The sequence below is a fragment of the Uloborus diversus genome, chromosome 5 (assembly GCF_026930045.1).
Source record: "Uloborus diversus isolate 005 chromosome 5, Udiv.v.3.1, whole genome shotgun sequence".
In the NCBI taxonomy this organism is placed as follows: domain Eukaryota; kingdom Metazoa; phylum Arthropoda; class Arachnida; order Araneae; family Uloboridae; genus Uloborus; species Uloborus diversus.
Window position 1 is genome coordinate 16,150,557 of NC_072735.1, and position 21,781 is coordinate 16,172,337.

General features: G+C 33.9%; 2 protein-coding genes across 4 annotated transcripts in view; both read right to left on the reverse strand.

The window, feature by feature from the left end:
* LOC129223366 (transforming growth factor-beta-induced protein ig-h3-like) overlaps positions 1–21,781 on the reverse strand; it is a gene marked incomplete in the record, with an annotated part of 615,676 nt that overhangs the window by 389,320 nt on the left and 204,575 nt on the right.
* The window catches only part of LOC129223368 (influenza virus NS1A-binding protein homolog B-like), an 85,139-nt gene that overhangs the window by 34,612 nt on the left and 28,746 nt on the right, over positions 1–21,781 (reverse strand). Inside the window, exon 1 of one of the 3 annotated variants that reach the window (XM_054857944.1) lies at positions 1,829–2,118. The exons of the other annotated variants lie outside the window; for them this stretch is intronic. Coding sequence (XP_054713919.1) covers positions 1,829–1,845 — 17 coding nt within the window. The 5' untranslated portion in view covers positions 1,846–2,118. Of the gene's footprint in view, positions 1–1,828; positions 2,119–21,781 lie in introns of those variants that run through there. 3 annotated transcript variants of the gene reach the window in all.

Genomic DNA, 21,781 nt, shown 5'->3' on the forward strand with positions numbered 1-21,781 from the left:
CTTTTTTTCACTCGAGGGCCACACCTCATACTAAGATGAATCTTGCAAGCCAGAATGCATACAAAAGTAAAATAACCTTTTTTTTCTCAGATTACATGGGAAAACTGAGAAAAAAAAATTAACTTTTTTTTTGGAAAACTGAATTGTTTTTGCCCAAATATTTTCATAAAATTTTACATATTATTGGAAAATATAAAATCCAATGAATACAAAGTAATCAGCAAAGCTTTAGAAATAAATTATCTGTTTGCAAACTTATATATTCTTAACATAATTCAAGTTAGCAACTTCCTAATCAATGCAACTTTTTTTTTTATCAGGTACATAATTTTTTTCTAAAACTACATGGAGAAAAAAATCCTAGTTGTTTGTCTTTATTTGTTTATTTTCTTTCTCTTTTTCATTTCAAAATAGCCTAAAAAGCATATTTAAGCCAAAACTTCATTTTACTACAAAATTTACAAGTCCCATGTGTAAATGTCCATGTGTAATTATTGAAATAAGTTAAAAGAATGTTGTCATTACTTGGATTTGCACAGTCAAAAATAAGAATACATCAGGATTGGAAAAGACTTCAGAACTTGTCTTTTCATTAGAAGCTTTTAATTAAACTGTTCTTTTCTTTTCTTTCTTTTTTTTAAATAAAGAAATTGTACTCCTAAATGCATTAAACCAGGAGAAATAATGTCTACAAAGTAAAACATAATGATTTTCAAACTTATGAGCCCTGTTTGTATCAGTGTTCTTATTCATACATTATGTAAATCATTACAAACAAAATATATGTTAATCTTTTGATTTTTAAAGTTGTGTAATGTACATCAGATTGTGATACATTTGTATATACTGCAAAATACTTCCTATGCATACATGGTTTAACTTTTATTTATTTATTTACCCTAGGAAGTTGAAATATTGAGGAAATTAAGTTACAAGATTTTATTCTAGGTTATTTATATTTAATCATGTCTTATATCTCCCAGTAAATTATTTCTTTGATTATTTATTTTAGTCAAAGACCCTTTACAAACAGCTTTCTTTTAGTAGTTATAGATTTTCAAACAATATTTCCCCTATTACAAAGCTCTATTTATGAGGATATTAATTTAGAAGATTTTAATCTGAATTATTTAATAAATCAAAGAAATCAGGTACAAACAAGAATAGTAAGCATTCATTAACAATTAATTCATAATATCTTCGTGATTTTCCAAAAATAAAATTGTTCTTCTCACGAAAAGTGTTTGTGTAAAAACCAAGAAAACCAGGTTTAAACCAATAAAAACAAGTTTTTTTCTTCAAAAAAAAAAAAAAACTAGTTTTTTATTAACCCTGCTTATAAATCTTTTCTATGATACGAGTATAAAAGTATTATTAAAAATAAATTTCTCTATTTTTTTAAATATTATTTAAGATTTAAAATAAAATATACATTGATATTTTTATCAATTCTTTGAATGCTCAGTGTGACATTCAATAATGTGTTAGGTGTAACAATAATCTTTACAAAAGTTGTATAATCGATACAAATCTAGGTTTCGCCATAACACTCAAAATATATAAATTTAAACAGAAGCAGATGATCATAAATTATAAAATCAGTCTTATAATCGATGTATGAAGAGAAAAAAAATTCAATCAAGCAGCTAAACTATATTTATGAGAATATTAATGACAATCCAGTAAAATGCAACAAATTTAATGAAAAAATATTCACTACATTCTTTTACACATATCAAACTATCTCAATCAAAATAAAATCAAGATCACATTTTTTTTTCTCAATATAGTTCAGACGAAATATGAATCAATTAAAGTATTTTCTTACCCATTGGTGGAAGGCATGATGGATTTTAAAATCCACGAAACTAAGTGAAAGAAATACACTTTGGTGGTTTTTGAAAATTAAAGCAGTGAGAAGATTATAGCGCCATACTGGTAAGGTTATAAATGCGACCCGAATAAAATATACTCTTTAACGGATGAGAGTTAACCGACTTCAGAGAGCTAAATTGCTAACCGGCAGCGAAATAAAGAATCCAATCGCGGTAACTTGTCCTAATTACACGTGTTATAAGAGGAGTGGCACTAGAACGGATGCCAACAATGAAGAAAAAGACATCTCAGTTTGTGCTCGTTACTTGACTCGCAAAGGCGCCAAATACAGCAACTCCTCTTGGCGCGATTTTACATTACTGTTACCGAAGGGAGGGAGAAAAGGATTAGAGCTTATATTAATCGTTCTATAAAAATTTCAATCCAAAAATTGAATGCAACAAAATACCTCAAAGGGAAAAAAAATTGGTAACAACTTTAGATGATCGATTTCTCCGGATTTCAGGGGTCATCCAGGTTCGTCATTTCAAAGTTTTTCAGGGGAGGGAGGCAAAGGATATAAATTCAATGTCTTTTATTAGACGGGGGGAAAGGTCAAAATAAAAGAAAAAATTCCAAAATTAGTTTAAGTTCTCAAAATCCACAGGGGTCAATTGATGCAACCCCGATTGCCCGAATAACGTGACTGGGGTCATCTACATTTTTTTAATCGTCCACGAGAATCTATTTGTCACTCGGAAACTTTTGAATTTGGTTCCCATTTTAAACTTTATTTTTAAGTCATTATATAGATTATAATTGGTCTTTAACGCTGAAATTGATGTCTTTTTTTTTAATTGCATTTTGCATTTATAATAAGATATAGAAACAGAATTTTCTTTCTTAAATTGTACGAATTAAAAATTTTAAAAAATAAATAAAATACTGTGCAATAAACTATACCGAAGCTTTTCACAGAATTTAAACCATTAACCAGTCCCCCCCCTCCCCCTTACACACATTGTCACACCTAAGAGTCACTTTTCATTTTCTTATCATTCGCTCTGAAGCTCTCCTTAATAAAGGCGTCAACTTTGAAATAAGCGTCTGATCAGCGCTTTAACGGGGGAGGGAGGGCCAGTACTATTCATGTTTTTTCTGAAATTTAAAAAAAAAAAAACAAAAAACCTGAATAATAGCATTTGAGAGTGTATTTTGGAAATCAAAATAATAATTAAACCTAAAAATTCCAACAATCAGAATTACAAAAAGCCAAGGCGGGCCCCTTGTCAATTTGGTCTCCAGGCCCCCCCCCCCTCACTCCATAAAACTTTTAAGATTTATGATGGTCCTTTTCCGAGTCAGGACCTTTCAAGAAAAGTCGCTTTCAAATTCGTGGTCTCCAGTAATATATTTCGCTCTTTAGCTCGGAGGTAGAATTCAGTTGTTCCTAGGACTTATCGCTAAAATAGACACCCTTATATCTGCTGTTCTAATTGATAGCGAAAATTGGAACAAGCTTTATTTGATGCAGGAAAAAAATCTCTTTCGAACGACATAGAATGTTAAGGGGGTCTGGGAAATATTTCGCAATTTACGTGAAATTTTAGCTGAAAAACTAATAACAAAAATCTAATTGGAAATTTCAAATAAAGACAACAGGCGCACACCTCCGGGGCTCCAATCTCGTAAAACAAATTCAAGGCTGTAGAGGCTATGGGGTCTCCTGGAAGCAGGTCCGCCACAAACATCCTTTCACAATTTCTTTGACGTTACTAACTTTTTTTTAAATACATAAACACAAGGGGGGGGGGAGAGAAGGGACACCTGTTGGCTTGGGCCCCAGCCTAGAGGGGGCCCGATATTTTTAAAATAGGGGTGAAATATATGATGAGAAGTCGGGTAAATAATATGGAGAGAGGCCCGTAGAAATAATTTGTGATGGGCCCAAATATTTCTGAGCACGCCCCGGTATAGAGATACAATCTATCTTTGCGAAAATAAGAGTAAAAATAGAAATAGAATTCAATAGATTTAAAAGCTTATATAGAGAGGAATTCATGTGTCGTTATTTTCCGAGTCTATTATTACATACGCTGCATTTTAGACCACGATTTTGATGCATTAAAAAAAATTAAATAGCAAAATTGTTACAAGTCGATTTACGATTCAACGATTTGAAAGCGGTTTTTACCATGATTCAATTATTTTCTATACATCTTATACGAATATCTGCAGCATTGATTATGACGAAACGCGGAGCATTTAAAAACATAACTATTTTGGACTAAAATAAAATGAGGACAACATCCCATTTCCAGTGGAAACTTCCTTTCTGATTTTGAGAGCTCACGATCCAAGATAATAAGGATTTCGTCTCAAAATTACGATGCATCTCACTCAGCCCAGAGGACACAAGAAGTGGAATTTCGGCCATCATCAGCTCCCTCCCCAACCCTTTCTTTCTCTCCTGCTGTTATCGATCTACATCCGAGATTCACATGACTTCGAGAATAATCACTTTATCAGAGTCGCATTTCGTTCTGGACAGTAGACTCAGCTTCATTTATCAACAAGATCATTGTGAAACCCCGTTACAACGAACCTCAAGGGAGCGCAAATTTTTGTTGTTCGCAAAGGGAATTTCGTTGAAATGGAATTCAAGCAATGTATTGGAAATTAATCGGGGCTGAAAATTTATTTCGTTGAAACCGATGTTTCGTTGTATTGGTACTCGTTGTAACGGAATTTCACTGTATTCGAATAAGCAGGCTGCATGCATTATTAGTGAAATCCCGTTACAACGACTACCAATACACCGAAATATCGGTTTCAACGAAATAAATTTTCAGCCTCGATTTCATTTCTACAACATTGTTTAAATTTCATAACAACGAAATTCCCGGAACAATAAACAAAATTGCTGTCTCTTGAGGTTCATTATAACGGGATTTCACTGTATTAAAATATGGTGTGTACCAGCAAATTTCGCAGAAATTTCACTCATCGTACATTTAAATTATTCAATTTGATTTTAAAATATGTACAGGATGATCAGAAAATGCGATGTAGACAAATATTTTGGAGGGTGTTTAGAGGGGAAGATATCAAGCAAGAACTACATGGGAACCACGAACAAAGCGCGAATGCAGAGGGAGGGGGCGGGGGATAAGCAACCCTTTCAAATATATAAAATCTCGATCTCTTATATAACCCAAGGAAATCGGAGCCGGAGCAGCTTTGAAATTTTTCAAAACAGCGGTAATACGCCACCGCCGAACAGCAGAGGATTCTCAGCCGTGAACACATACATTACCTCTTATTTATACACATTTAAAAAGACAAATTTAAAGCCGCGAATGACTTAGAGGTTCTTATTGCACTTTATAAACTATAGTATGGAAAAAGATTTTAAATGTTAACAACTCTAAAATATCCTTACATTTTCCTATTCTCTCGTTCTGGGAGGGAGTACTTTGTAACATTTGAGGAGGTGCACCATTGCTGTTGTGGTGAATGAGCACCACGGTTATTTAACAAGTCAACATGAACAGCTGCCCCCTTCCCCCTTTGTGCTAAATTTCAGAGGAGGGGCAAGAAACTTTTTATTTCATTATTCGAATTGTACTCACACATGTGCTCACAAAAAAGGGGGGGGGGGATAATTCAAAAATATCTGTTTTGTTCTTTTTTCCCAATTTTAAGCGGTATGGTATTTTTCATTGTTTCATTTCTTTTATTTTGAGGAAAAAAAGTCTTCGCACAGTAAGATAAACTTCTTTTCAACATAATTTTCATGGCGTTTTTTTTTTTCTTTCTTTCTTTTGCTTGTTAGCGGCCTTTTTGGGTCGTTTTTGTCTCATTTTTACATATTTTTTCATTTTAATAAATATTTTTTTTTGTTTACTTTTGAGGAGGAGGAAGAAGTAGTTAAATTAACTTTTGGGTTTTTTCTATGAATTTTTTTTCATTTTTTTCACGACCCCTTCCCCTCCCCCTCTATCTTTCTTCTGTTATTTTTGTTCACGAATTCCAATTTTTTTATTGTACTTTATTTACGGCTATTTTGGCTCACATTTTTCCCCCTGACAGTCACAGTTATGACTATCGAACAACATTCATTAGGAGCATTCGGATGTGCGCTGTGTACCCCCCACGGCGGTTTATTTATCTATTTGAATTCGATTTGTTTTTTTATTTCCATTTTCACAGAAATTACCTACTTTGGGATTTTTGGGACGAAAAACATTCTTGCTGACTTTAAATTTTCACAATGATCAAAATACAATTTTTAAATTAAAAAATTTCAATTTTGTCTGAAAGTAAACAGAAAATATATTAGTGACCCGCCTCCAAAAAGAACACTATCAGGTCGGACCACAGTCAACGAAACCATAGATGTAGTATTTTTCACATACATAACGAGAAACCGGTTCCACGGGCAACAGAGATCTTTTAGTAAACGGGCAAGCATCCGAAAAGCGCATGCGCACGCTTTAGCGCATACAAGCAAACGAGGATGCGAACAGCGTTGTCTCCTCGTAGCAGGCCCGTCATTTTGAACTTTTCCAGGTGGAAAGGGGGAGGAGGGCAAGCAATGCAAATTTTATCGGAAAACAACAAAAACCAAGCGCACTTATGAGTAAAAACATTAATATTTTAGAGCCAGGGGCAATTGACCCCCCTAAATGACGGGTGTATATCGTAGGCTAAGCTTTTGTCCATGTACTTCAAGATTCACCCGTTCAATGGCTGCAAGTATTACTGCTGCCACCTAGCTGCCACTAGGAAGTTGTGTATTTAGCTATTTCTAGATCTGTGAGCGAAACATTTAAAACCTACCGCCGAAATATACTATGTTTTACATTTTACAAACTAGGTCTATCAAAATGTTCGACTAAAATTTTTACTAATTTCTTAGGGAATTCCTACGATTTTCCACCATTCAGATACGTGAAATTTAAGGAGGTGTAGGGGGGGGGAGGGGCTTTCTCATTGTAGGAACTCGCATTGGCGGTCATTTAGTAAGAACTTCGAAATTGGAAGCACATTTAACAGCAGGTCTTCGTAGTCAAAACTTTTGCAACACTTTCCACAGTGGGAAAAAAAAAAAAAACTCCCCCAGTTCGTATTTTTCAACCATTTAAAAGCAAAACAGTTAAGGAACGGAATAGGAGATTGGTGAAAATCAAGAAAAATGTCCACTTAAGGAAATGACAGCATATTCGCCAAAGAGAGAATAACTACGCTTTATGGCGTCGTCGCTTCCTGATGTCATACGCTTATAGTGGGTGCCAAAGAAAATACCAGAGGAAAAACTCTCGCGTCAGACGTCCTTGCGACTTCTGTAGACGGAGTGTTGCCTAGTTTCCCGACCCCTTTTTTTCTCATTCTCATTGTTTCTGCTCAGAGCGTGATTAACCCCCATATTAGAAAACTATTTTTAAATGAAATGGCAAATACAAATTAAATCAGTATCGTGTAAAATGCGACATTACATTTTCTTGCACACGATTAAAGCTTAAAGTAAAGGGAGGGTCAAAAGGAAAAAGAAAACGCTTGATCTTCTGTACGTTTCTCAACCTGTTAGAAAATTTTCTTTGATTAATTACGTAAAAAATCAAAGTTTTTTTTTAAATTGGTTTTTAAAGGTTTAACATGCTCTAAACATTTGAGTTTTTTTTTAAAATGCTTATCCAATGCAGTTTTGTCAAATATGTTATCTCAATTGCAAAAAGTATTACTTTAAAGCTGTCTCTTTAATAGAAAAAAATCCTTAGGGGTTCTAATGACATGAAAACACAAAAAAAAAAAAAAAACATCATCGAGAAAAAGCAATTTAAAGTTTTATTGGTTTTGAAACAAGCGATAAAATTTTTTTTGATCGTTTCATCATTTTTGAGGTACTGTAACCCCTTAAATTGAACAGTTAACTCGTAAAATATCCACTACGAGAGGGTTGGTCGCATTTAGTGTAAAACATTTCTACAAGATTAGTTTAAATCTCAAACAGAGCCTATTGCTAAGAAAAGAAAAAATTATAATTTTAGAAAAAGTAATAAACATTACAAAATTATTTTATTGTATATAAATTAGATAACTTATTTTATTTATCTTGCTATATAATAAAAGTATAACGATGGCGTTGCAGCAGCCAATCAAATCATTGAAAACGTCATGACGTTGAATAAATTCAAGTTTTGTGTATCTATGAACACGTTTATCAATGACCGGATTGTTTCTAATGTAGCTTCACCTCCATTTTAGCCCAAAATTAATTTTAAAAAATTACAATTCACGTTCTAACTACTTTGGAAAATTCGAACAAATTTCATATCATGCAAAAAAATCAGGGCTTTCTATTGATATGTAATTTTAATATGCTGAGCTTTTTTTTTTACCCACGTAAGAAAGGTTATTAAAAATTAAGTCCAAATTTAGCTATGAATAAAATCAGCAATAATTTTTCTGGTCATTTTATTATCTTTTGTAAAACCAGACAATCGCAAAAACCACTGATCGTAACGCACTTATTGAATGACGGGTGCAGCCCATCAGTTATAAAAATACAATTCTGAAGGAGAAGCGATAAGAATTAACCATTTTAAAAGACAAGATGATATTTACTCAACGAGACTTTTAAGCTGAAGAGAAAAATGTTTTTTTACACCCACTAGAAAAGGAGAGAGGACTAGTTAAGAGGTAGTTAAAACAATGTGCGCAACAAAATAGGAAGTTCGAGAGGAATTATCCGATAGCAGTGAGCATCAGTCAAGTAAAAATAGCATCGACAAGTTCAGCGAAACAAGCTATGAATATACTAACACAAACGTCCGCCCGAGCAGTATACCGATACACAAACGGAAGAGAGGGAAAAGGTTGCGGGAACAAAAATAGACGCCTGCGAAGATAAAGAAACAGAAAATAAAAACTTAATTTCGAACGCTCCTCTCTCACGTGCAGATAAATTAATTCCAGAATGCTTTGAGCAGACAACGAAGAAAATGTTATATAATAATGCTAAGGAAACTCTAGGAAGTATGTCATCATTTCTGTTTGTCTTTCTTCACTAAATCGTGTGAACCAGCAGAGGTGCCCACAGGAGGGGGTTGCGCTATCATAATTTTGGGAAATTTGGAGATTTTTTTTTTTAACTTTTTTTATTTAAATTATTTATTTCATTTTATTCTGTTTATATTTTAATTTATTTGTTTAGTTTGTGTGTGTGTGTATATGTATCATTGGCGTAAAAATAAACGAGCTGATGTGTGCATCACATGACTTCCTTTTACTCCAATTTAATGTCATTTTCTCATAGTTTTAATATGATTCAATAGTTTACTCTCTAAATATCACCAACAGTGGCCAAATTAAAACGAGAAAAAAAATAATAAATACAATAAAATCGCCAAATTTGTCGCCAAGTTGGCAACAAAACTTGGCGACCAAAAGACTGGCGATATATCGCCAAGTGTCCGTCAAATTATAACACCACTTGAATTTACATCGAAATTAACAATGATTTTCCCCAAAAAAGGGGCAAAAGACCCCCTTTGGAGCATCCGAATGCAACCAAAAAAGAAGGTGCACAACTAGACCCCACTAGGAGTATACGTACCAAATTTCAACTTTCTAGGACATTCCGTTCTTGAGGTCATCCAAAATGTTAAATTTCGCCTCATTTCTGCCCAATCGAGATCTTACGATGGCATACTGAAACCAAAAACAAGGTCAGCTATCGGAAGACTGCGGAGAGACGAGGTTTTTGCTCTGAACGTACATTTATTTATTTTTTAAACTGCAGTTAAATTTTTAACAGCTTTTAAAACATAATAACAAATAAAGCATTGGAATAATCTAAAGTTACAAATATTCTAACTTTAACTCATACAGTAGCAAGATTGCTTGTTTTTTATTTACGGTACGCCACGATTTAAAATCCACGGTCAAAAACTTCATGACGTTTTGCAGAAACAGAATATCAATTTTCCGGTAGTTTGTCTGAACAGGAGGAGATATTTTCCCTAAAATCCTAACGAAGTGTGAAACCGGATAACTAACTCCTATTCCAGTGTTTGTTTTAATCATAATGATTACAGAAAGATCCAATTGTCGTTCGTCATTAATCAATGCATGCCTTGTCTATTTACCAAGTAAAATCACTCTTCATTAGTAATTCGGGGAAGTAAGCTTAATCCTCTACAACTTTTTGAGAAATGAAATTTGAGCTCAAACTGGATGAATTTCAGATCAAAATGAAAATTGAGCCTAAAAAGGCCTCGAATGCAAAGACTCTCTACTTACAAACATAAGCTCTTTACAGGGGAATGCAGCATACATAAGATCTTTAAAGGGGAATGCAGATAGCTTTTAGACACTTTATAAGCCAATTAAGTGCCGTTACCAGACGGTCGATTTCCCGCAAACAGTCCAGATTTCCTATCCCCACGGGTGGCAAATAAAGGGGCAAGAGGGGGCGGTCGCACCCCCCAAAAATTTTTGCGTATAAATTGCTTTCTGAAAAACATATGCAAATTTCGCTTCACTAAATTCATTCCAAGTAATGAAAACAAAGCGACAATTTCGCCTTCTATTTCATTTACGAACAGTCGATCAAGAATAAAATAATTGTTAAAAAAGAACAAAAAAAGTACGCTTTTGTAGCAATGTGAACTAAAAAGGAAAAAAAATCTTTGTATGATAAGTATGATAGAATAATTGACCAAGCAATTAACTTAAATATAAAAAAAAAATCGTGGAGCGCTGAATATTTACATTCTTGCAAGGACAACTAATTTAATAAATTTAAAACAACTGATAATACCCCCCCCCCATTCCGTTTTTACATTGAAGTTGATTATTTGGTCAATTATTTTATCGTACTTATCATTCAAAGATTATTTTTTACTTTTAAAGCGTGCTTTTTTAGTTTTTAAACTTTTTTTTTTTGTTTATTTTTTAGTTTTACTTGTTTTACGGGAAAATATTTATTTTGACAAAATTCAAGATTTTATTCATGAAATCCCTCCGCCCTCCTCCCCAAACAACTAAAGGGCTCGGGCAACATTCGAAACGGGGATCTCTGGAACTCCGAAAATAATAATAATATTCCTTAAGATGTAACAGTCGAGCTTTAAAAACGTTCAACTGCTCCGATAAATTAATTGCCTGTCGAAATAATTTTCTAATCCAGTTAATCCATACCTGTCATCAATGAATACGCGTGCGGAAATCATATTCATATTACTTTAAAAATTTGATATACATTTTAATAAAATCATTGTTCAACAATGACCGTGATCAACAATGAAATTTCATCTGAAGGCTTCATGAAATTAGTTCAAAACAATTATAATTCACGTTCTAATTGCCTTGGAACAAATCTCATCTAATGCAGAAAAATCAGAGTTTTCTGTCGATGTTTAATTCTAATTTGTGCGAGCATTTTTCGTCTCCATATTAATAGATTTATGATAAAAGATTAAAATCGGAGTAAAGTGATAATTAATTAATTTGATTATATAATATTGCATTGTCATCGGGTCTGAGGTCACATGCCGAATTTCAAAAGAATCCGATCGCAGCAAGTGGGCGAAGTTTGAGTTCCCTAACCCTGCATACATACACAGTAGCGTACCTAGGGGGTCTGGCACTCCCGGCGAACTTAAAAAATGGCGACACCCCCTCCCCTCCCACAGCGTCGTGCCGACGGGAAGTCACCGGAGATCACTGTGACCTCTTAAAAAAATTTTTGATTCGACTAGGAGACAATAGTGTAACCTGAAAAATTCTTATTTTCTATTTTTTAATTGTTTTCAATGATGTTCAATTTTCCTTCGCAGTAGATGTTATGTACGTATATATGTGTGCATACTCGAATTTTATCTTTCGGTAAAATTGGAATTTCATTTGGCATATTCAGAATTCTCCCCTTCACAAAAATTTTAGTTCTTCCCCACCATTTAGCATAAATTCAATAAAACCACTAATATTTGCAATTCGTTAATAAATATAAATAATGTACGTTCTGGAACCAAATGAGAAGAAACATTTTTCAGTTCCGTTTACAGCAAAGTATTTTCCCCTCTAACTCTTTTTCGACATTTTTTAATTCTAATTTTAAAAGCATTTTTTTACTCATGTGATCAATTATTATTATTTTTTTAATTAGTCGAAATGCCGCCCCCCCCCCCTTCCCCGCTGCTGCGCCCCTGGCGAGCGCCACTCCTGCGAACTCCTTGTTACGCTACTGTAAATACATACAGGTGAGGCTAATAAAAGCGTGTTCAAAAAGAACTGAGCAAGATAGTTCAGCTGCAAACAGTATAACATCGATGTGACGAATCGAATGTCATAAGGGGAAATACTGCCCGTTCCAGGGGCACCACTCTGATTGTAGTTCATTGACCGTGGGGAGAAAGTGCCAGACGTTGAAGATCAGACCAGACAAGGCAAACGGGAAATAAATGAGCATTACAAGATTAATCGAAATATAGAGCAGTTTGGAAAAGAAAGAAATGATGTCGAGACGAAAGCGTCGCACAAAGTGCAATCGATATCAAACGCTGTGACAAAAACTTTAAAAAGTCAACTTAAACTACGGAAAAAATAAAAATAAAAAGCACTGACATTTTTGATCACCTTTAAAACATTGCAATTTTATTTTTAAGTTTTGGGGATGGTAGATTAAAAATACATTTTTGGAGCAGCTTCGAAGTAGGTTGAATTGCATTTTGAAGTAGTAATTTTTTTGTTTCGGAGCAGGTTAAAAAGCAGGTGTTTGCTCAAAAACTTCGTTTTTTAGGACTTATATTTCGAAATATTTTTTGGGACAGCCCCAGAGTCTCCTCCCCGTAACATCATCAAAGTTAGTCGGTAATTGCGTTTTGGAATTCTAATTTCGAAACATTGAGGGAGGGGTTATAGTTTTCCCTCTATTTTTCAAAAAAATTGATCGGAGACACCCCCAAGTCCCATTCCTTACCCTAACGTCAACAAATACCGCCTATAATCGTGTTTTTAAGACTTTAGTTTCTAAAAATTTCCTCGGAAGCCCCCCCCCCCCCCCGAAACTTAGGACAACAATTTTTAAAAAAATTCTGGGGGGAGAACCTCACGAGCCAACATTGGATAAGGAAAATTCTAAGTGCGCTCCCCTCTCCCCCAATTATTTTCCGGTTGCGCCACTGAAAAAAAAAAAAAAAAAAACTGCAAAAGTACTTGTTTTCGCAACGCTTCAAATTTTGCAAATTTCGAGAGCTCGTTGTAATTGCGAAGATGTAAGCCTCGCAAAACATTTTGACTTTATATAATCAACTTATCGTTCTATTCTGATAAAATCCGCGATCATATATCTTTTTACCCGACTGCGCGTGCGTGACGCAAAGGAGGGTAATGTGTTTTTATGAGTCTATGTAATTATGTTTGTTCCTACGTGGCGTTGTACAGGCTAAACCTCTTGGCTGATTTTGATAAATCTTACGGCAATCGATTTGTCTTAACCTTGGGAGTGTCACTAAACTCATGACAGTAATCAAAATTCACCATATCAACAACCAGTCAAAATATTGTCAGTTCGGGATCGTGTCGCACGCTACCAGCGTGCTGCACAGCGTGCAACAAATGCAGGTAGCGTTTTCACGTCCTGAATTTTTTGTTTACTAAGTCTACCAATTCGATTTCATCTCAAACATTTTGTATTTGCTTTTGTCGTGATTCAGGGGACTGAGTTTCGCGACGTTTACTCTCTTGACGGGCTTTTTTTAATTTTGGGAGAAAGATTTGACTGACGACTTTTCCGCGCTGTTAATATAGGTCTGGTTCACTTAAATTCGCGCGTTTTTGCTAAAGGTCAAGCATATGTAGCTTTAAGCAGAGTAAGGTCCCTAGAGGGACGAATAATCAATAGTTTAGACCACCGCAAGTAAATTAATAATCCTCACGATATAAACTTTCTCAATAAAATGACGAGATTGCCAAATTTGCCGTCTTACGATCATGATAACTAAGTCAATAAAAACCAAAAAAACTAAAAATAAAATAATATAAGCTAAGTATACTTTAGAATTTTATTAAATATTACTGAATTACTACTCCAATGAAATAGTTTTACAATCGATACACACCATAAGACAAATCATAAATTCAAAAGCAGAATAGAAGGATCAACAGTCGGGGACCATTCAAATTCTACGGGGTTTCTTGACTGGTCAAAAATGAATGGGCCCCGACTGTTGATCCTTCTATTCTGCTTTGGAATTTATGATTTGTCTTATGAGTATAAATTATAAAACTATTTCCTTGGAGTTGTTATTCAGTAATACTTAATAAAATTCTAAACTACTGGGCTTATATCTTTTTCTTTTCAGTTTTTTTTTATTTTTTTGGTTTTTACGTTGTCGAGTTTTTTGCTTTTATTAAAAAAAAGTATATATATATACTAAAACACGAGATTTGAGCAAACAAGAGAATTTTTTTTTTATTTTAGCAAAAAACGAAAATGCCTTATTTCAATTTCGCGATTTAGATAATTTTCGCACTGTGTGAAAAATGCGACCATAGAGGAAACTCAGTTTTACGACTCCAGAAGCTCTTAGACTTTTTCAGTTTTTTTTTTTTTTTTCTTCTTTTGTAGTATAAAAATTTTCAAGGATTGCAGCAAAGATACACATGATGTATCTTTATAAATCAGCAAATTAAGAAGTAAGATGAAGACGGGCCCTTATATGCTTTATTTTGAAATGTAAAAGACTGAAAAAAAAGAATAAAGGCAACAAACTACTGGGATTTTTTCTCTATTTAATTTTATAAGAAAAAAAAAACTTGTTGGTCTGACAACAAAAAAGAAAAGAAAGAAGAAAAAAGGTTGAACAAAAAAGAAAACTTTTCAAAACTAATTAGAAAATTTGCATCACATTAAACTAATGTAATACAAGTCAGAACTGACCCCTGATAGGATCAATTTAATATTAATATCGTGAGATTTTGACACAGCGAGATAATTTCTATTGTCCTAAAAAGTTTGTAAAAAGGGACCCGACTGTATAGATCGTTTTGTTTTCTAACAGCAGTATGCCTACTTGCTACTTTTCAATTTTGGATTGAACTATGATATTGAACCCTAACAATAGGGCATTTATTTGCATAGGAGTGCATGGGAGCTCACTTCTTCTCAATTTCACCTAAATTTTCACATTTCACACGGAACTAAGGCTACTGAAGAATTAAAATAAGTCCTAAAGACTAAAAGCTCCATCCTGCATTTCTTTTGCTACAGGGTTGCCACTCAATCATGGAGAAAAAATTCCCTGTGTTTTCCCTGTATGAGTAAGGAGTATTAAAAACGAGGGAACAATAAGAAAATTAATATCCTGATAGTTTCATCAAAGAAAAAAAGTAATAAATAATTAAATGAAGGAAATAAAGAAGGATTCATTAAATAACAGCATGGTGACTGAATGTTTATATTTAATTTTTCGTGAAGAAAAATAAAACTCTCTCAACCATTCATTACTTGGAACTTAAATGAAAAAAAAAATGTGTAAAATAAGCAGAAGAACAAATACTGATGGCTAATCTCATGTTCCCTAAATTAAATCAGCATAAAATTCAGGATGCATGTCAAACAAAACAATCAATATTTTTTGGTTTTATAATAGGTATTTTAATATTTACTCTCACAAAAACAGGAGAAAATTAAAACACTGAAGCAAAAAAAAAAAAAAAAATTTTTTCTATTTCCTTTTCCTGTTGTATTATTTTTTTAATTTCAATTAATTTTTTGATAGTTAGTATGTTTTGGCATTGAGATTTGAAACTTCAATTAAAAAAGAAAATGAAATGTTCCTTGTATTTACCAGGTTTTTAAGAAAATTTTCATAATTTCCTGATTGTCCTTGTTTTTTAGTGAATTTTTGAACTTCCTTTATTTTCCTTGTTTTTTTAAAGCTTCCCTGTGATTTGGCAACCCTGTGTTAGAAATTGAGCTCTAGAGGTAATTAATAATGATTAATTGAAGATAAGTTTTCAAAATACAAGACCAGACATGGCGATAATGGTCATAGAGGGGGAGGGGGTAAAAACTCATTGGAAGGAAGAGGTGGGGGTGTTATCCCAGCAAAATTTTCTTTCCACTTAGGAAAAATTAAAATTTTGAAATTTCTAGCACAAAATTTTTTATTAAGAAATTTATTAGCCTTTTTTTTCCAATCCTTTTTTTGTTTAAACATATTTTAACGTTCAATATCCCACATGGAAACACTAATTTTGATAATGCATGCTGTAAGATACTCTAATTTCCTTGCATAATTATTTGCTACTTTTCTTATTAACCCTGCATATATATGTACAAAATAGAATCAGTATATCAATAATATCAAGAATGGAAATGTTTAAGTACAAATTTTAATATATTTTCATCTGAAGTGATTAAATATTGGCACGGACCAGAAAGAATCCGAAAATTCTGGGCGAAGAAATAGTTCTTCTCCAGATGGGTTTATTCCCACTCAGGAAAAATTGAAATTTTTGGAAATATCTTGCACAAAAACAATGGGAGGGGGGGGGAGATGGGGATGGGACACGTTGAACCTGCCTCAATTATTTTAATGCTAGAAAATCGCCCGTAAGGTGTAAGATATGATGAGGGAAAATTGCTTCTACATTTGAACGAAGCAATTGCCTGTTTGGTGACATTTTGACAGCTTTAATTTTAACCCTAACTCCAGTGGATGAGCTTCAGTAGATAGCATTCATTGTTGACCACTTTTTCGTTTCTTCATCCCCCTGAAATGAGTCTTACCAGAAAAACAGTTACCAGATCCTGTTCAGCCTTGTCACAATAAAGCCTTTCCCTGCATTTTAAACATTAGCAAAACATAATCAAAATATCATACAGTGGCTCGTGTTTCATTGTTGATGATCTCAGGAGCGTTACCTGATCATTGGCTATTATATATATGAGGATTACAGTCGAACTCTCTTATACCGAGCGCAAAGGACTGCGATATTTGCTTGTTATAACTAGGCTTGCCATACGTCCCAGTTTGACCGGGACAGTTCCGGATTTCAGGCAAAATCCCAGTTTCCCGGCCGATTTACTTCAGGTCCCGGAAAAACAAATTTGATTAGATGACCAGAAAAGTCTAAAAATAATTAACCGTGAAGGATTATTTTGGATAATTATTTTCTCATTTGAAACATAAACTTGTAAAATAACTATCGAATCAGCTTTTAACAACAGGGATTTTAACAACAACATTAAGACCAAAAACAGAGTCTGTGACAGTACATGTGAACATTTTTCAAGTTTTTATTCCTCATTCAAAGTATTTTTTCTTACTAAAGTAAGCAAGAAATATTAACATGTAAGAAATAAAATGTTTACATTTTTCTGCTTGTGTCCTTCATAATTGCCCCTGGTTTATGCTCATAATCATTATTTATTCATAGCATTGAGAATGAGCTACCCTCTAAAACATGCTAAAAACCAGCCAGGGGTATGTTCCCTTCAGGGGTGTTTGTGATCCGAAGTTTCCAAAAATTTTGGGTTGACAACACATTTTAAAGTTAAAAAAATATTTTTAAAAAAACTTTTAAAATGTTTATTTTCAATAGTTTTTGCTAGCATATTTCAAAAAGTTTTTACAGGGTGGAGGGGGGTCGAAGCTTTCTTATACAATTTTCTGAAAATTTCACACTGTCTTCAGACATTTTACTTGAGTCCACTTTCATCCCTGGTTCCCTTTTGAATACTCGGGCTGGGGGGGGGGGTATTCCGGTGTCCCGGTTGAACATTTCAGAAATCTGGCAAACCTAGTTATAACCCAGAGCTGGCTTGTTATCTGAGTGCTCCTATAAAATCAATTTCCGGACAAAAATCATAAAAATTCGAAGTTGCTATTTTTCTCATTTTTAATCATTGTTCAGATCCAAATGAGTTGGGAATTTTGCTATGAACTGACTGAATGTCTTTTTCTTACGTCATTGTTTTTGAGGAATACAAATATACATACATAATTTTTATAATGTTTCTTCACTCCGCACTTTAAAAAAAGTGCTGTCATTGCTTGTTCACAGGATTTATCGCCAAGTTTGGTTGACTTTGGAACGTCAAAGAAAATTTACTAAAAAAGGATAAGGAAAGGGTTTTGAATCTCCCTCCTAGAAACTTATCGGAATTAAGGTTCCAAAGAGACAATTTTAGATGATCTTGGACGACATTAGGGGGAATATTCTGGAAACCTCCCCCAGATATTTTTTTAAAATTTTAGTCTTAAAGCCCTTATTTTTGATATCTCAGGTAGTGTTATGGGAAATAATGGTTTCGGTGCCTTTCCCACAGAAATTTATCGAAATTGAAGTTCTCAAAATAGCAATTTTAGACGAACTTAGATGATATTCAGTAATTTACCGCCCTATAGCCAGGGCTAAGGCAGAAATATGTGAAATACACCGCCAGCTCAGTCATTTCCAGCCGAGGACTGCAGTTTCATGCTTATTAACACTCATCAGCCCGGCATAGGAAAGTGACTGAGCTGGAGATGGAAAACCTCATAAAGAAGCCAAGAGTGCCAAACAAACTGGTAGCTAATACAGAATTAGCACTGACCAGACGAGTGCCCGAAGCAATGGTTCGATTCAACTCGAAATTTTAAAGGCAAGGCAGGTATATTCAGTAATTTACCGCCCTATAGCCAGGGCTAAGGCAGAAATACGTGAAATACACCGCCAGCTCAGTCATTTCCAGCCGAGGACTGCAGTTTTGTGCTTATTAGCACTCATCAGCCCGGCATAGGAAAGTGACTGAGCTGGAGATGGAAAACCTAATTCTGTATTAGCTACCAGTTTGTTTGGCACTCTTGGCTTCCTTATGAGGTTTTCCATCTCCAGCTCAGTCATTTTCCTATGCCGGGCTGATGAGTGCTAATAAGCACAAAACTGCAGTCCTCGGCTGGAAATGACTGAACTGGCGGTGTATTTCACGAACCTAGATGATGTTTCAAAATTCAAAAAACTGCCCCAAAGTATCACAAAATTTAAGTTTTGAAACGAAATTTCTGAATACCTCTTTGAACGGAAATAGTTCGGGAACCTGGTAGTCTAGATCTCTATATTTCAGTTTTTTTAGATAAAATGCTGTGGCATTCATCCCCCTCCCCACGACAAGCATAAACAAACCATTATAGGTAAGTTAAAAAATCAATCGCCCCCTCATTGAAACCTTTCTGGATCCGCCCTTGATGTCTAATGACTATCACCAACTGATGCACATTTTTCATTTCTGAATCATATAACTGTGTAAAAGTAGCTAACAGAAGAAAAATGAGCAAAAAAGCTAAATTACTGAATTAACTTTATTAAAATTGTTGTTGTTGTGCTAGCTAGGCCGGAAATTTGGGGTGCGCTGCTTCACTTTTACAACTGTACCATAATTTGGTGTGAAGTCAGACTTCAACAGTACACACATGTCATAAGGACCTGTTTATAGGGTAGGCAACTATTCACAGCACAACATATTCACACTAAGAAAGGACAAGGGAGGGAAAGTACAGGGGAGCATCAAAAATCCGCCATCCTGAAATCCGCCAACATACAAAATCTGCTTTGATTTCCCCAAAAACTTACTTTTTTAAATGATGAGGATAAAGGAGAGGCAGAATCTAAAAAAATTCTAATCTCGGAGGGTGTGCAGGTAGGAGAATACTACGTGGAATTTTTAAAACAACAAGATATTGTGTTGGAGCAAGAACTCTTAATGCTGTACAACATACAAAAAAGACTTAAGCTTAAACTATCAAAAAATATGAAACAAGCTACAATTTCTGAAATGTTTTCAAAATGTAAATAGCTAATGATTTGTAAACTTGTATATATTAAATAATGTAAATAACACTAGCTATTATATTTTTATTCCTTGTTGTTTTTATTTTTCCAATTTAAAGGTACAAGTCCCACCTATTTCCTTAGTGACCTGAAATCCGCAAAATCAAAAATCCGCACAACCACTTCTCCCAATTTGTGCGGATTTTTGATGCTCCAATGTACATTCATGCTCGAGCCAGGATTCAAACCCGGACCTTTTTTTGTTGTTGTCAGACTTCTTTGATAAAAGTCTAAAATGAAATTTTAGCTATAAATAATGTAAGAAACCTTATTTTAAGTCTACATATTGTAATAATAATTTTAGAAAATATTGAGGATGCATTTCACTATTTTGAAGACTTAAGTTTGTGCTGGTTGAAAATATTGGATATATATATACAGTGAAACCTCAATAAGTAGTCGACCGGTTAAGTGGTCACTCTGTTTAAGTGGTCGTTTTTCTTTGGTCCCGACAAGGTCTCATTCACAGTAATGTAAAATAACCCTCCTTTACTGGTCCCAAATTCAATTTTACCCGCTTAACTACACTGTAACAAATTTCGGAAACGTTTCTGGATATATCGGAAACGTTTCCGAAATAGTAGGAATCCTTCATCCAATAGCGAACTCCTCAATATTCAGAAAGCTTTTTGTTATTTCAAGATATCTAGAAGCGGAAGTGATGACGCAACGCTTCGAAACCTATTTCATCCTTCCAACACAGGCGCCAATGAGTCGGAAATAACGAGAACTTCTTTTTTTCTTATCTATGGTTGCTGCAGTCAGCAACTGTGTAGCATTGGAATGCTTGTTATTTCATGTCTAGAGAGAAGTAAAATGTGTCGAAACTAATTTTACGCCTTGCATTTTGGACTGCCCTTGATTTTTTAGACGATGTACGCAGCTATTAAGTTAGTTAATAACCATTTGCTTCTTTACAATTTCCAATGCGACCATAATTAGATATATATTGTGTGTTCAAGCGTGAATAGTTTTAACACCCGTGTTTATACTTAATGAAACGAAACCCTTTGGATTACTTATTCAGTTGTAATGGAGGTACTTAGATTTTCTTCCGCTCATGTTCACTTGTAAGTATTAATGAATATTTTAAAACATGTTGTTATATACATTTATATTTTTGTTGATTTGCATTTGATGAGGCTCCAATTGTAACTGTTTTTGGGTTTATCGAATTAATTTAAAGTTATCCTACATACCTATGTGCGCGGTGTACTATTTGTTGTAACCAACTGAAACTGATTAATTACGCAAAAGAAGTAAGATTTATATTTGAGAAGCAATCACAGAAAAGTTATTTCGAAATACTTGGATGTACATACATTTTGGTTCAAAAAGAAAAAAAAATCAATTGTTTAATTCATTAGAAATATGGTAATGCAAATATTTTCTAGTATTGTAATAATATGCTTCACAAAAAATGTGCCGGTATAATTTATCTTTTTTTATTATAATTTATTCATTCATTTAAAAATATTTATACCATTAGAAAATGACCATGTTATCTATTAGTAAGAACATAGTTATGAAATTAATTCATCTGCTTATTCATTTTGTTAAATGTGGTTAACAATAAAAAAATTCCTTGACATTAGTTCCGAAAATAACATTTCCTTCGTGGATATACTAGTTTAATGTAGGACAGTCAGGAGGAATGAGTCAGTGGCAAAAATGGAACAGCTGCATTTACATGCTGAAATAAAAAGTAATATTATTTCATGTCATCGTTTTAAAAGTGATCAGTTTTTAAATACTATGTTATTAATATGCAATGCACATATGGTGAGAAGACGAGGGGCGTTCACCACGCAGACTGTGCCATTGACATTTTCAAGAGGTTGCTTTTTTTAAGGTGGGGGCGCTTTATATCATTTTATGGGTGCACCATCACTCTTATGGTGGGGGGGGGGGGACTCTCGTATATATGAAATGGAATAATCATGTAATAGAGTTCAATGTTTTAATAAATAAAATATATAATGCATTTTGCGCACACTCTAAATCAGTAACCTATTTTGATTAAGTATCTATATTTGTGATAAACTGGAAAAGGGCAAGAACAGAGGAATAAACCCGAATGGTT